Raw genomic sequence first — 17,056 nt, forward strand, 5'->3', positions numbered from 1 at the left:
TTAGAACATAAAATAGCAAATAAAAAACGCCATGACAAGTCAGGAGAGACACCACAGAAAGAAAAATGCTTTGCTTTTAGTACCTGTTTTAATAGCACTTTAGCACCTTTTCCCCTAATTTTTGAACAAGGAGGTCTGTGTTTTCATTATGCACTAAGCCCCGCAAATTACGTAGCTGGCCCTGACTCGCTTCCTCATGCTCCAGATTACATCCACTGCATCTATTCTTCGAGGTCACCATTTGTTAGTTTTCACCCTTTCCTTCGTTCATCTACACCACAAATATTGACTGCTCTGTGCTCAGGCACTGTGCCAGGTACTGAGGACACAAAAAGGAGTAAGATATTATCATTCCCCTTAAGTGTAGTTGTGAAGATGGACAAATAACCATGGAAAGTTAATAAGACTGGGCCAGGTGTGATGGTTCATGCCTTGTAATCCCAGCACTTTGGGAGACCGAGGCAGGTGGATCACTTGAGGTCAGGAGTTCAAGAACAGCCTGGCCAACATGGTAAAACTCTGTCTCTACAAAAAATACAAAAAAATTAGTTGGGCATGGTGGCATGTGCCTGTAATCCCAGCTACTCGGGAGGCTGAGGCAGGAGAATCGCTTGAACCCAGGAGGCGGAAGTTGCGGTGAGCTGAGATCGCACCATTGCACTCCAATGTGGGCAACAGAGCAAGACTCTGTCTAAACACACACACACACACACACACACACACACACACACACAAAACTGATCTTGCATGACTTTAGTGAGGACAATAAATAATAAACATAAAATGTACAAATCACTTCTAGTAATGATTGCTAACCTTTAGCACTCTATTTAATTATCTCATTTACTTCCTATTACAACTTATTGGGTAGGTCCTATTATTGTTTCCATCTTACAGCTACAGAAGAGAGATTTAGAACAGTTAAGAAATTGAACCACAGTGATTTTGTCACTAAGTGATGGAACCAATAAATGAAGTCACTCAAACCTGTTTGACTACGAAATCTGAGTTCATAAGTGACAGCTATTATTCTTATTAATATAATCCTAACCATTATTTATTTTCTAGTATTACAGTTGTGTCTCCATTTCTAGTTTCTCAAAGGTCAATTTTAGTTGCAATTTTGTCAATCAACTTATAATATATCATTCACCACTAAACAAAAATGTGTATTCTTTTTTTTTTTTTTTTTTGAGGTAGAGTCTAGATCGGTCCCCAGTCTGGAGTGCAGTGGCGCGATATCAGCTCACTGCAACCTCCGCCTCCCAGGTTCAAGCGATTCTCCTGCCTCAGTCTCCCGAGTAGCTGGGATTACAGGCATGCGCCACCACGTCCAGCTAATTTTGTATTTTCAGTAGAGATGAGGTTTCCCCATGTTGGTCAGGCTGGTCTCAAACTCCTGACCTCAGGTGATCCACCCACTTTGGCCTCCCAAAGTGCTGAGATTACAGGTTTGAGCCACCATGCCCAGCCCAAAAATGTATACTCTAACTTTTTCCAATTTACTTATTAACAGTTTGGTTAGCACATAAAATATAGCTGCTTCTTTTTCTTTTTTTAATCTGACAATCATCTGACCTAACTGTAGAAAATTCAATTCAGCTAATAAAACTGTGGTTTTGAAAATTACATTCATGATCTTGTTCACTAAAATATAGGCAGACAGACCTGTGTCCAAATCCTGGCTCTACAGCCAGGGTTTCAGAAAAGTACTTAACTCTTAAAGCCTAAATTTTCCCATAGGTAAAATGGGGATGGAAACAGTACTTTAACTACCTCATTGGCCCATGCTTAAGAGTAAATAATTCTTACAAAACACTTAAAATAACACCTGGGACCTAATAACCACTCAAAAAATTGTTAGTTTTACTATTACTATTTTTAGTTCTCAAATCTAGGTTTTAAAATGGATTTGAAATGATTTCCCCTTGAAATGTTTTCCTCCAATACGAAGAACTAAGTTCAAGGGTCTCGTAATTTCCGAGACATGTATTTTTTTTGGTAAATAAAAGCACACAAAAAGTCCCCCAGAATGGCCCGTGGTGGTCACATATACCTCTACAATTCAAAGGATCTCAGATGTTTTAATTTAAATAATCCTTTCCTGAAAATGCCAAATACTACCCTCATTTTTTCTCTTTTCAATCTAAACTGCCTATTCTAGGATTAAGGGTAAAACAGTTTATAAACTACACATAAAGAACTCTATAAATGTAAGGAACTATTCACATCAGTTTTAGCGAGGCTATCTCCATTCTCTCTAACCTTTGAAGTGACACTTAAATTTAAGAAGGTTGAGCAAATTAAAATGGCCGAAGTGTTTTCTCTGGCGAAAAAGGAAAGGATTAGCTAATCTGAAGGTTACTGCCGTCATCCAGACTGTCAAATGACTGTTTCCCTGGCCTCTAAGTGATTGAAGAACACATAAAAAGTAGACTGGACCACATAAAAATTGACTATATACCTATTCTTAAAATAGCTCTACAGAAAAAGGCCTTTGTTTGACATTTGTACTATGGTTTAAAGACAAGGAAAACAGCATTTTTGTAAAAAATGAAACCCTTATTTGATACCTTAGAAAACCTGATAGCCATGTGATATCTTCCCAAAACTGAAACTTCAATAATGCTGGCTGTTCCCACCATAGGCTTTCAGGTCCTTACCAATTCTTGAGTGTCTTCTTGTAGCGGCAGAAATGCCGCTTCCAGAATCGCAACCTGGTCAGCACTAAGCTTCTGCCACAGCCCGATCAGCAGAATCACCAAATGGGTGGCACTCTTCAGCCTGGTGAATGACTGGAACAGATTGCCTTGGTTTTCCTCCACTGCATCTGCTAGAGCGATTACCTGCAGATATTACAAACCTTGGTTAGGGATAATTTCACAATTCTTGAGCCCTCAACAAATTACGTCTGGCACACTTTTGTTTTTCTTTACCACAACTTGATGAACTTTGTCTTCCACAAACACAAGCTATGTTGAGTAATAAAAGAGTTATCATTCATCTGCTCACTTCCTTCTTTAAAAAAAAAAAAAATGCCCACAGTAATTCCAAATCCATATGGCCAGAAGTGGAAAATATCCACGAAATAAGCTTAGCAGGAACAGGGTTCAGTGTCTGCTTTGCCATCTATTGACCTTCTTCAATATATGGTAATATAAGTAACCTCAAATAAAGTTATCACAGTCTTTATTACCAGCCACATAAATTAATCAGTTTAAACATTCTCAGAAGAATAATTGCCTTGTAGTTCAAAATAACTTCATTACACTTTTTTCAGAACATTGTCTTCCTCTAATATTAGTCTTTAGATGCTACATGGTAATGGGATATCTAATATTTCTTTATTATATTTAAAAGGTAGATAATGTTCAAACATTTGACCAGTTGAGTAATGTCATTTTTAACACAAATGTCAGGCACCAGCCCACAGGGACCTGAAAGAAAAAAAAAAAAAGTTCAGGGTGTGTTAGCTTTTCAATGCCAAATCTACTTAGGATAAAATTGGCAGGAGTGAGTAGAATTGACTTTTTTTCATCCTTTTGAATAATCCTGTGGAAAAAAGAACTAAAGCAACAATTGGATGAAACATTCAAAACTGCCCATTGGTGTTTTATTTTAGTTTAATGTCTTGGTGAATTCTGTGCTCATTAAAAGTAATGAACTGACTGCCGCAGAGGCTCAAGGCGTCTGACGGTCCCCAGAACAGCATTAGTAAAAGCCAGGGCCATATGAGCTCCTTTCTACAAGCCCCCACCAGCTTGGGAGACCGGAGTTCAGATGAGTCTCAGAAGTCTGGTGCAGATGATCCATTTGGTGATATTTCATGGTTTATTGACACGGGCTCAAAGGGCTTGTTAAAAAATCATCATTCAAACAAGTAGAATGTACAGCTGTGTGGTCTCCCAAATTCCATGTTGGGAGAGGGGCTGTACAGAAAGAGCCCTCAGAGTGTCTCGGAGATACTAGAAAAGAGATGTAGACAGAGCAACTGAAGGTCCTTGCCTGAAATCGCTGGGGTGACCAAGATTCTTTGCCACTTGGCTGAGGGCTTGCAGGAGTTATAAAAGGCAATCACAATTCACATTTAGCTCTACAGGGAGGCATGGGAGTTTAAATGAAGACTACCATAACGTAACGTGCATTACTTGCTATGCGCCTAGTACTGTGCTACTTCCCAATTACATTCAAAAGAAGTACACAATATCTTACAGTCCACAAGGATCTTATACTTTGCTGGAAAGAAAACATACATACACAACCAATTAGTGGGAAGAAACATTACTATAATAATGTCCTAATTGTGCAGAACAGAAAGTAAGTGTGAAAGAAGTCAGCAAAGGGACGGATTACTGTGGGCCAGAGTTAATATCCCTGGGGCCTCTTTTACTCAAACGGAGCTTGGAACTCATCCCTTCCCCATTACTTCAAGAAGTCCCCTTGAAGAGATGGTAAGAGCCCACTTTCCTTAAACCAAAACACCTGGAATCGTGTTCCTCCCCCACCCCCACCTCCAATGGACTCCTGTTAAAGTCTGAGTTTATACTCTTTTTCTTCCTGTGAATGTTACCAATTAAGCCTCATTGTGGGGCCATCACATTATGACGCAGATGCTTATTGTCAAAAAGTCCAAATCATACAAGGATCAAGGTCATAAACACCCACTGAATGCCAGATATGTGCAAGAATTTGCGGGAAGTACTGTAGGGAATTCAATGGTGACAGATCTAATCTCCACCTTCAAAGAGTTTGTAATAGAGAAAGGAAAATAGGTCAAGGAGGCAAATATTGACCACATAAGGAAGACCCTATAGGCTATAAAGGAGAATTCCACTAACATTGTGATTATTATGTGAATAACTATCCCTCCAATTAATTGAACATAGGCCACAGGCCAAGCATTCTGCCCTGTGCCATACAGGTATCAGTGTCTTCAATCCTCACATCTCCCCTGCAACTTAGTTGACATTTTCTTTCACAGATGAGAACTCTGAGGCTCAGGAAATATAAGGTATTTGCTCAGGACTGTACGCAGGGTGTGCAAACTGTGCTCGAGCTTTGACGGGCCCGAACTTGTTTAATGCTCTGCTGTCTCTGCCTTGAAATTCTTAGTAATTTTATTTTTGAGCTTGCATTTTGCAAGTAAAATTGATGGGGCAATGGAGCATGCACAGGTGCAGAGGAATCATACTTACATTTAAAACTGCATTAATATAACAATTAATGGTAAAATTCATGCTAATTATTCAAAATTTTAGTTTTTTCTTACTTAGAAAGCTACTAAAAAGAAAATAAGAAAACACCATCAGAAGCTGTGAAAGAGAGAGTACTGAAGAAAACAAAAAGCTTTGTATTTTAGTGGTTGTTTTAGCAGCCCTTTCTTCCTGCCTGTTGAACAAGGGCCCCTCATTTTCATTTTGCACTGGGATCCACAAAATAAGTAGTCAGCCTGACCATCACCTAATAGATGAAAGAACAGGATTCAAACTTCGGAGTCTGTCTCACTCCAAATCTTGTTTGGGACCTTATGCACGTTGTAGGTTCAGAGATGGGCATACTACTACTAGCTGAGTGTAGGGGGCCTTAGGAAGGAAGAGGTAGAGAAAGAAGCAATGGTATGCCAGAACTAGCTCAGTCAGCTCCTCCCACATCAGGAGAAAGAACCTATTGTTCAGTTTTCAGAAATTTTGCAAGCCAGCTGTTACACATGGCCATTACTAACAATTAAATCACATAAACTTAAAACTAAATAAATTATATTTAAAACAAAGGTAATAAATACTCAACATTCATTACTTCCTATTATTATCTGGTCTCTTGAGGTTATTTGGGCCTATTGTATCCATATGTTGGAAACACTTTGCAATGGGCTACAGTTTACATTTCTTCCCAACTCTGCATTCACGGACCTCACATTGGTAGCCCGAAATCAGCCATGGTGGAAGTATTTACTACATGAAAATCCACAAAAGTTACAAAGTCAGTCTTCCTACCCTTCCCCTTCTTCCCCAGAAAGTCTCTTGTTAACTATTTACTAGCACACCAGTGAGAAGAGGTATCTGCAATTTGTCCTAAGAATAGATGTTGAAGGCTGGGTGCGGTGACTCATGCCTGTAATCCCAGCACTTTGGGAGGCCAAGGTGGGCGGATCACGAGCTCAGGCATTCAAGACCAGCCTGGCCAACATGGTGAAACCCCGTCTCTACTAAAAATACAAAAATTAGCTGGGCATGGTGGCGTGTGCCTGTAATCCCAGCTACTCGGGAGGCTGAGGCAGGAGAATCACTTGAACCAGGGAGTCAGAGGTTGCAGTGAGCCGAGATTGTGCCACTGCACTCCAGCCTGGCGACAGAGTGAGACTCCATCTCAGGAAAAAAAAAAAAAAAAGAATAGATATTGAATAAGGCCAGTTTAGGCACAGTGTTTGATGACATTAAAAAGGTAAGCTGGGCACTGTTGTAGAGAAACCAAATTGTCACAGTGAAAGCATGCACTTAACTCTGTAGGCACTGGGGAGCCACAAAGTATTTTGACTGTGGGTGTTACTTGATGGAGGCTGCACTCTAAGCAGCTATCAGAGCATAACAAAAATTTGGGGCATTTTCTGGACTTAAAGGATGCTTTTACGCACGTTCCTCACTATCAAGGGAAAATCCTCACTAAGTGCAACAACATGTCAGTTCATGGACCCACCCAACTTGCTAAACACAGCTGTGATGGAAGAATGACTTCTCAGTGAGACAGCAGCCCAAGCCACAGGATCTTTCCTGAGCAAGGCCCAAAATATATCAATTGGAGAGAAGCGTCGTCTAAGTCTCAGTCTCATTGGATATATTCCTGTGCCATTGTGGAAAGAGTCTGCTATCCCCAAATGGTCACGGAAACTGGAAAGAAGTGGGATAAACAATTCCTTATGTAAATTACCCCCAAGGAAAATCTTCCTGACCTACTGGCCAGCATGAAATACTAAACAGATCTCCATGTTCTCAATTTAGTTTTACACGTAACAGCCAGGTTTACTGTGTTCCCCATAAGAGCCAAATGAATTTAACAGAATTAACATAGTAAAAAGAGCTGGAAAAACTACACCCATCAGGATTCAGATCTCTGAGACCAAGGCCTAGAAGATCTCGACGCTCACCTGGAACTGAGAAATGAGGCCAACCAGCTGCTAGGACTTAAATTTGAGGGAGAGCAATTTTTCAGGGTGCATCACTGGCTGAGCAAGATGTGTGTTCCCTAGTGTTCAACTGAACTACAGAAAGGGAGGGGTCTAGGAAATAATAAATGCTAACGATCTCAAGCACAATGTGTTGATGGCCTTTGCTTTGCTTTTTCAAATTGAAGGTTTCCAAATAAAATGGAGACCCCAAAGGACATATCTGTCCAACTGCCATATCAGTTGATGCCAAAGTAATGAGGCAGAGGCCCAGGGAGCTGCTTGCAGGAAAACGCTCAACTCATAAAGTGAGTGTGAAATTAATCCCAAATACTTCCAGCTGCCAAGATAGGCTCTAAAATTGGTTACAGGAAAGCAGCAGCAGCAACAGCAGAGTAGACATGAATCATACTGTGTGAACACGGACACGTCCAATTTCTTCACCTAAACTTACCATTGAATCTGCCTCCAAATTTCACGTGTGGCACTACCACTGCCTAAACACTACATTGTTTAGCTGTCATTTCCTGAGGCCTGATTGTGGGCCAGGCACTGTGTGCAGGGCTGTCATACCCAGATTATCATGTGGTCCTCATGACAACCCTCTGATATAGGAACTGCTGACCCCCTCTCCCCCCACTTCCCGATGAGGAAACAGAAGCTTACAGACATTTAAACACACTGCCTGTGGTCATAAATAAGGGAAGAGAAGGGCTAGGATTCTAATCCTGTCTTCTGATTTCCTACTGGGTGCCCTTTCTTCTACACAAATATGCCAATGATACATTCAGCCACATAATATAAACTAATGTACAAATTATACATTCAGCCTCATAAAATAATCCAGTGAATTTTCATCTTGATAATTAAGCAAAGATACTAAGGAAGAACACTACTAATATATTACATCCACGATAGGCATATGTGCTTTAGTTATGCTTTCCTATTGCTGCAGCTTTACACATGAGGTCCATGCGAATTGCCTGGTTTCTGCACAAAGTTGCGTGGTACTGCCCAAAGTTACATTATAAAGGAAATTCGTTCATAACTTGTAAGAATGGGAAGCTAACATGCTAAGGTTTTTCCTTAACAAAGAGAATTTTATTATGTTCCATATAGCTCAAAAATATGAAGATTTTAGAAAACAGACATTTTCTATGCCAACTCCTTTAGTGAAGCTACTTTTTTCAAAGGGATGATTCATTTATTTTCTATAAAATCTCACATTACAATGTTTTCAGTGGTCTGAGCAGATTAATGTTTTGTAATAATAATTGTCAACAGTTATTGAGGGCTATCTAGGAGCCAGGGACTGTCCTAACCTCTTTACAGAAATAATCTCATTTAATTCTAAAAAAATACTGTGAGGTATATACTGTCATTGCTCCCATTTTAAAAACAAGACCAGAGAAGTACAGAAAGTGTCAAACAGTAAGCAGTACAGCCAGAATTCATATACAAGCAATCTGACCCAAGAAACATTACTATGAAGCACTGCCTGCATTAACCTTCTGCCTATATATCAGTCTCATCATGTGCAATATGTGAAACTAATTCTACCAAGAGCTCCCCAGTGGGAGGTTTCAGCTTTGTTGATCTTCCAATACCTGATAGATGAATGAGTTAAGAAAATGACATTCTTGTGATATGGACGAATTTATACATCCCCTAGGGAAGAATGCAATAGGCTGTGCTGGAACAGGCAATGTCCTGGGAATCAAGGATACGGAGCTTCTAGTCCTGGCTTTGCTACCAAGCGGTTTTATGTCAGTGTTCATCAATTTACTTCCATTTTCTGGGCTCTAGTTTCATCACCTTTAAAACGTAGGAAACATGATCTCTAACATCCAGCACAGCTATAAGTGTCTGATTCAAAAAATTTTAAATTACTTTTGGATGATGTGTTGTTTTGAATTATCCATGCCACTTCTTCCCCTCTATTTGCACACATAATAGGATTCTTGTTGACTTGGGGGTTTTATCTATAAAAGAGCATTATGAATATTTTTCTTTAGCTAATTCATAGGATTATGAAAATTAAATGAGAGGGGTAAAAAGACGGACAATAACAAGTGCTGGCAAGGATGTGGAGAAATTGGAACCCACGTACATTGCTGGTGGAAATATAATACAGTACAGCTTCTATGCTAAACAGGCTGGCAGCTCCTCAAAAAGTTAAACATAGAGTTACCATATGACCCAGAAATTCCACTTCTAGGTATACGCCCAAGAGAAATGAAAATACATGTCCATTTAAAAACTTGCTCTTGAATAGTTATAGCAGCATTACTTATAATAGCCAAAAAGTAGAAACAACTCAAATGTCCATCAACAGACAAATGGATAAACAAATGTGGCATATTCATATAATGAAATATTGTTCAGCCATAAAAAGAAACCAAGTACTTATACATGCTACAAAATGGATGAATCTCGAAAATGTTATACTAAACGAAAGAAGTCTATGACAAAGGAACACATATTGTATGATTCCATTTACACAAAATACCCAGAATAGGTAAATCTGTAAACACAGAAAGTAGATTAATAGTTGCTTAGGGCTGGGGGTAGGTGGTAAATAGGAGGAATGGGAAGTGACAGCTAATGGGTGTTCGGTATCTTTTAGGAGGTGTTAAAATGTTCTAAAATTAGACTATGGTAATCGTGGCACAACCCTGTGAATAACACTAAAAATCATTGAAGTATATTCTTTAAATGACTGAATTGTAATATATGTAAATAATATCTCAATAAAGCTGTGAAAATAGTAAAAGAATAAAAGATACTTTGCAAGTATAATTCCTGTAAGATAAATAAATAAACACAAAGATATCTTTACTTAGGCAACAATTTTGATAAATTAATGGCCATACCATATTGCAACTAGGGCTTAATTACCTTAAGGATGATGGAATAACCATGTGACTCTGGAGTCAACCACATCTAACTATGACTACTGGTAATGCTACTTATTAGCTGTACAACTTTTGGCTAGTTACCTCACCTCCCTCAAACTTAGTTTTCTCACCTACAAGACAATACTCAGTAAAAGCTAGTGAACATCCGTGCTGTTCATTTCTAATTGGTTGGGCTCCTGATTACTATTTCTTAAGATTGTCTATAGTTTAGGGTTCATTTCAATTTAGTAACACCAGGAAAATTCTGCTTTTTCTATTAGATTAATAATGACATTGAAAAAGAAAGACTCTTCTGCTTGAGGCAATCTACCAACTACTACCTCCCAAAGTTAGGCAGGATAGCTGATCACCCTGCACTGTACCCTGACCCTCACTCTGTGGTCACTCAATGAAACAGTGTTCATTTTACAGCTAAGTTTAATCAAGTTTCAAAGCCTGATTAAAAGCTTGTAAGTTACTCAACGTTGGATTTCCCTTTATCCAATCCTTTAGCAATACTATTAAAACAAGCACACACAGACACACAACTTTGCCTGGTATGACTTGTTCTCTAGAAATCCTCTGAGGCTTGTTAACTTAGGGAGCCAGACATTGCTTGTTCTTCTTTTATACCTTACTGAAAATGTTAGAAAATTTGGTGATTTGAATAAAATGTTTCTCAAGTACACCATGAAAAGCCATAGAAAATCAAAACTCAAGCTCAAAAAGCCCAGAAAATTCCAGTGTAAAAATATCAACTGGTAAGACCCCAACATGACCACAATTTTCCAGTACGAAGTACACATTTGGTGTCCCATAAATGCTGGGTAAATTGATGAACTTCAAAGTCAGTCCACTTAAAGATACAGTGCAACTATATTTTTTCTGCTTCTTAAATCCTGGACACACTGAATCAGGCACTGTCAGGCTCCCAATCTGAATGGAACCCAAGTGATGTCACATGGAAACAACAGACCTACCTCAATATATCTGTCATCTACTTTTTAAAAAATTGCTCCAGGTCACCTTTAGCCAGAGCTTCCTAAACACCAAACAGACAGCTCTAATGACTGCTGAAATGAATTTATTTTTCAGATGGCAGCCCTTTGGGTGGAAAGGCGCATGCTCAGTCTAAGAGAGAATTGGAAGCAGACAAGAAATAGGGCATACTTCCCTCTCAACAATGTTGTTTGTGATGGCATTTGCTACAGATTCCAACATGGCAAAGGGTTTGCAATAAGGAAAAAAGAAAAGATTTTACCAGGGCTAAGCTTTTACTTTGGATGAAATGATCCAATTTGTATCCAAAAGAATTGTTCTTTTACCAAAAACGATGAAATAGGGCTCAAAATGAAAAAGAAATGGCATGGAGATGATTTAAATGCCAGACAGGCATGTAAGAAGCATTTGGGTAGTAAGCTTATAACTAATCCATTCATTACCTACATGAATTCATTACCTCTGTGCTGAACTTATGACTACATAAAAGAGGATCCTGAGGCTTTTACTTTGAAGGCATAGCAAGAATCTAATTCTTAGCTGTTTTTGCTACCATATTATTTTGTATTAATAGGACAGTGAACTGGATTTCATTCTATTGCACTTCACATGGGAAAGAAAACCTGAGATTCCCCTTTAACATGCATTTAGCTTAAATTTGCAAACCAAAACCAGGATCAGAAGACTTTTTTTTTTTTTTTTTTTTTTTTTTTTTTTTTTTTTTGAGATGGAGTCTCGTTCTGTTGCCCAGGCTGGAGTACAATGTCGTGATCTCAGCTCACTGCAACCTCCACCTCCCGGGTTCAAGTGATTCTCCTGCCTCAGCCTCCTGAGTAGCTGGGATTACAGGCACCCACCACCACGCCTGGCTAATTTTTTTGTATTTTTAATAGAGACAGAGTTTCAACATGTTGATCAGGCTGGTCTCAAACTCCCGACGTCGTGATCTGCCTGCCTCAACCTCTCAAAGTGCTGAGATTACAGGCGTGAGCCACCGCGCCCGGCCCAGAATACATTTTTAATCATAGTATCATTTTGGGTAGCCATTAAGACAACTGCAAAAGTGTACCCATTCAGTAAAAAACTTCAGTCACAAAAATCATTTGTCTTCATAAAAAGAGACCTGCTAATGAGCTAAACTACCTGATCCTTCAAAACACTAAGGTATGATCGTGTGACTCTTAGAAGTCACAATGGTTTTTCTGGTCTATGATTACAATTTTCCCGGACACCAATCCACACTTGCAAAATGCCTTGAGAATGCACATAAAAACAGTTTTGGAAGAACAAATTATTTCTGAGAAATTTCTTTATAATATATATAGCACAACTCTTTTTTTCTTTTTTAATGTTCTGCTGAGAAGAATATAAAAGGTAGGCAGTGTTGGAATATAGACTTTGGCTAGGACTTTCAAAATATATACCATTGATACATAAAAATGTTAAATGAGAGAGACAATAAATCATTTACAAGTGACACAGAGACAAATTTTGCTATTTCTGCAAAGTTTATTCACCAAATAGACATGTAACTTAATCAGCTGAAAGGAAACGAACTCCAATGCTTGGCTAATATAAAGTTTTAAAAATACAACTGATCTCAAGCCTGATTACTATTTTTACCTTTTTTCCCCCCTGGCTGACCAAATTTTTACCCCTTTCCATAAAATTATCTTCCTATAGCCAAGTGAAACCCCAATTTAAAAAATAATAATTGATGAAATCAGGCTGTAAAAAGAAGAATGAATGTTCTCTAGACTATGGTTACTCATTGAACAGATCGCTATTAAAGCTGGAATCTATGGTTGGCAATGTTGAAGCTCATTTTACAAGCCCTAGAGAATGCCACAGTTATCACTCTCCAAAAACAACATCTACAAGGTCTAATCTGAATAGTTTCTAAGTTTAGAATGTTTCAGGCCACATTCCTACATGAGACATGTCAGTAATTATGTAACCACCCACACTGCCTCTAGTGCCATCTCCAATGAACGGAAATGATGGATAGATGGGCAGTTGGCTGGGTGTCCTAAAAGCATTCCTTTAGCTAAGGTAGCAAGTGCTAAGACACATTATTACATGTGATCCGTTAGGGCACGCTCCCAAAAAGGCAGAAAGGGAGGCTGGAGACCCCAACAATGCTGGTGACACTGCCAATCATTTCCTTGGTTCCAGAGTTTATGAGGTGAAAGTGACATTTTCACAATAGAGTGAAATTGTTGAGGCTTTTCTATGAATCTTCTTTTAAAACATCTAGTTTTTTCAGAGGGTCTACTTCTCTTCAATATTTGTAGTTTTTATACATTTTTGCTTTCTTAGATAAAATAGTTACACCACTACCATCTGGTAGTTCTTTGGCAAAATATGTAAATGTCTATATGGCTCAGACCACATGGAAATAATACAAAAGGCAATGAGGAGAGCTGCCTGGTTTCATATGGAGTGAAACTAGGGTAAACTGTGGGTTATTTTTACAATCACAGGCTATTGGAACATTATAATTGGAAGTTGCCTTGGTGAAGATATGTTATGCCCGATTTCTACTCTGCTATACATTCCCCCTGGTCAGAGACTATTTTATTGTTTGCTGTACCCTCCTACAGTCTCTGGCTCACAGCAGGCATTCAATGAATGTTTGTAATACTAAAGTAAATTTAAAATTTTGATGACTCAGTAGCACAAGAGTATCCATTAAGATGGTAATTCACAGGACTACTACTTGGACGAGCGAAGTAAATGCCTATACTCCAGGTAAACAAGACCAAAGTCTCTCATTTTTGAAAAGGTTTTGCAGGCTATGATATTCATTGGGTGTACTACAGGTTGTAAATAACTGGGCTCTAAATCCATACCTTCCACATGTATTATATTACAATGAATTCTAAATTCATTCAAGTCTTTACTGCTGAGTTTACTGCAAGTGTTATGAAGTCTGTAATTTAACTTTAAAATACATCACAGAGCCATATGACGTAAGCATGGGAGTCAGTTTTACGTGCACTCTAGAGAAGAGTTTCTCATCCTTCTCGTTAATGACATTTGGGGCCAGATAATTCTTTGCTGTCAGGGCTGTCCCAGGTACTATATGAGGTTTATCTGCATCCCTGTACTCTACACACTAGATGCCAATAGCATCTCTCATTACCAGTTGTGACAACCAAAAAACGTCTCCAGACATTGTCAAATGTCTCCCTAGGGGCAAAATCACCCCGGGTTGAGATCCATTGTTCTAGAGTCAGTGCGATTGTGCTCAAAATGGTTATCTTTCTCATCAGCAGCAAAGCCCACAAGCAGAGGTGCTACCACAAGGAATTAGGCTACTAGCATCTCCAGCAACACTGGAGACTTTTTCATTCCATAATAAATGTCAGAAATGGATTCTGATTGATGATCAGAAGTTTGATAGTCAGCATTATAGATATTAGAATTGGTTCACTGGCAAAAATTGATGATATTAAAGACATGTGGATTGACTGAATATTTTTATACTCAGACTCTCCTTTGCATGAATAGGGTATATGAATTCCAGCAAGACACTGATGGGATGGGGTCCAAATGTTCCTGTGTCTTGACTTTGGGAAGCAGATTTCTAGCTACTTGATGTCCATTACAAGGGAAAAAAGACGCTGCCTTTGATTATTGTCCAATCTGCCCCAATGGAACCTTTCCAGAAAGGTGGTAGTCTAGTACCTAAAGGGCAGCTGGGCCTTCACCCAGTCTGCAGTATAGGCTATATGAATTGTCCCATGCTTATAAATGTTTATTTAATAAATGTCTTCATATGTGACAAAATTAGGCATGAGACATACTTTCATTAGAATCAGGGAGAGAGGTTTGGGGGAAGACACTCATTCTCATTTACCTCAAGTTTTTTGATGGCTATGATTACTTACCGAAAAGAATTTAAGATTTGTGTGTGACTAAATTGGCAAAGGTAGTGTGCCACATCGAGTGTATGCTAAGTGATAGGGATACATGCGTTTTAAGAGCTACCTGCAAAGAACCAACAGTCTCACAACAAAAATAGGCCAGGCATGGTGGTTCACAGCTGGAATCCCAGCACTTTTGGAGGCCAAGGCAGGTGATCACTTGAGGTCAGGTGTTTGAGACCAGCCTGACCAACACGGCAAAACCCAGCCTCTACTAAAAATACAAAAATTAGCTGGGCATGGTGGCACATGCCTGTAATCTCAGCTACTCAGCAGGCTAAGGGACGAGAATCACTTGAACCTGGGAGGCGGAGGCTGCAGTGAGCCAAGAATGCACCACTGCACTCCAGCCTAGGCGACAGAGTGAGACTTTGTCTCAAAAAGAAGAAGAAGAAGAAAACCAAGAGGAGAAGGGTTAGGCAACTTGATGAAAATCACACAGCAATGCCAAGATTCAAACCAGGTATCTTTAAAACCTACAAAGCCCAAGCATTTTCCACTGTGCCATACTGTACCCTTCAACACACACACACACACATACCCCTAAACTAGATGATAAGTGCTATACAAATGGCTATCAGGTTAAGTGAGTATGAGAAATACCTATAAATGACTCCTCCCCAACAACTGATTTTCTGGGGTGAAGGGCCCACAGATTCCTTTGTTTGTCCCTCTTTTAAGTAAACCTACATTTGAATGTTTGGATGCCTTTGGTTCATAACAACATTCAAGTCCTGCACATTACTCCTATTGTTTGTCATCTACATCTATGTTACCTGCCTGGCCCTGTAGTCATTTGAGTTTGTAACCACTTCAGTAATCATAAACTCTAAACATTTTTAAAAAAAAAAAAAACTATAACAGGTATGGAAAAACAGATCATCCTCATCATAAGTGATTAAACTGAATCTGGGCTCTGGTAATTTAACTCCAGGAGGGTCCTCAACATCTTTAAGCTTCAGTTTTCTCCTTTGTAAAAGACAAGTATGTGGCTTGAAGATTAAATGAGACACAACATAAAATGTATTTGTCACAGTGGCTAGCACATAGGAAGCATACAATAAAGGTTAACATTATTATTATTATTTATTATTCCCTGGCTAAACACTCACCCAAGATATTCTTTTTTTTTTTTTTTTTTTTTTTTTTTTTTTTTTTGAGGTGGAATCTTGCTTTGTCATCCAGGCTGGAGTGCAGTGGTGCAATCTTGGCTCACTGCAGCCTCCACCTCCCAGGTTCATGCCTGCTGAGTAGCTGGGATTATAGGCATTCGCCACCATGCCCAGCTAATTTTTTTTGCATTTTTAGTAGAGATGGAGTTTCAACATGTTGGCCAGGCTGGTCTCAAACCCCTGGCCTCAAGTGATCCACCCACCTCAGCCTCCCAAAGTGCTGAGATAACAGGCATAAGCCACCACGCCCAGCCCAACATATCCTTTAATAAAGCAAAATAAAATTCAAAAAATGTCATATACCTGAAGACAATAATAACACTTCCTTTTGCCTCTTCATCTCTAGTTTATACAATCCCAATAATTTCAATACCTCTTCATGGGATTGATTTTGTACATAAAATACATACATTATTTACCAAAGTGTGTGACAAAATCTCCACATCGTCTCTCTCAAAGCACCCTGTATGTCCCCTTCTATTATATCCATCACATTTAGAATGACTTGCTTAATACATGTAAGCTCTGTGAAGGCAGGGACTGTGTCTCGTCTTATTTACTACTGTGTCCCCAGCATATAGCATAGGGCCTAACACATAGTAAGGCTCAACAAATATTTGTTCAGTTGAACTGAATTAAATCCCACTTGGTATACCCTAGAAGGGTAGCATATTAGCTTAATATTACTAGCAGAACATTCTCTCAGAAGTAGAGCTAGTACCTAGAATACTAGTTGTGAGGCAAAGCAAATACTAGATTTCCTTAATTCCATAATGCCCTTTGCTTGTTAGGCACCTCTCCCACCCATACACACATTTTTGAAAAACACTTTTAATGGTTTATAAATCAGGACGTGCCACATTTAATATGGTAGCCTTACTTTTTATCCTCCAAAGTTAT

General features: G+C 39.0%; 1 protein-coding gene across 6 annotated transcripts in view; it reads right to left on the bottom strand.

The window, feature by feature from the left end:
* BBS9 (Bardet-Biedl syndrome 9) overlaps positions 1–17,056 on the bottom strand; it is a 489,942-nt gene that overhangs the window by 97,212 nt on the left and 375,674 nt on the right. For all 6 annotated transcript variants that reach the window (XM_045387644.3, XM_065542147.2, XM_005549820.5 and 3 more), the window contains one exon: positions 2,664–2,846. In XM_045387644.3, the coding sequence (XP_045243579.1) occupies positions 2,664–2,846 (183 nt within the window). The remainder of the gene's footprint in view (positions 1–2,663; positions 2,847–17,056) is intronic.

This window comes from Macaca fascicularis, chromosome 3 (assembly GCF_037993035.2).
Source record: "Macaca fascicularis isolate 582-1 chromosome 3, T2T-MFA8v1.1".
Lineage (NCBI taxonomy): Eukaryota > Metazoa > Chordata > Mammalia > Primates > Cercopithecidae > Macaca > Macaca fascicularis.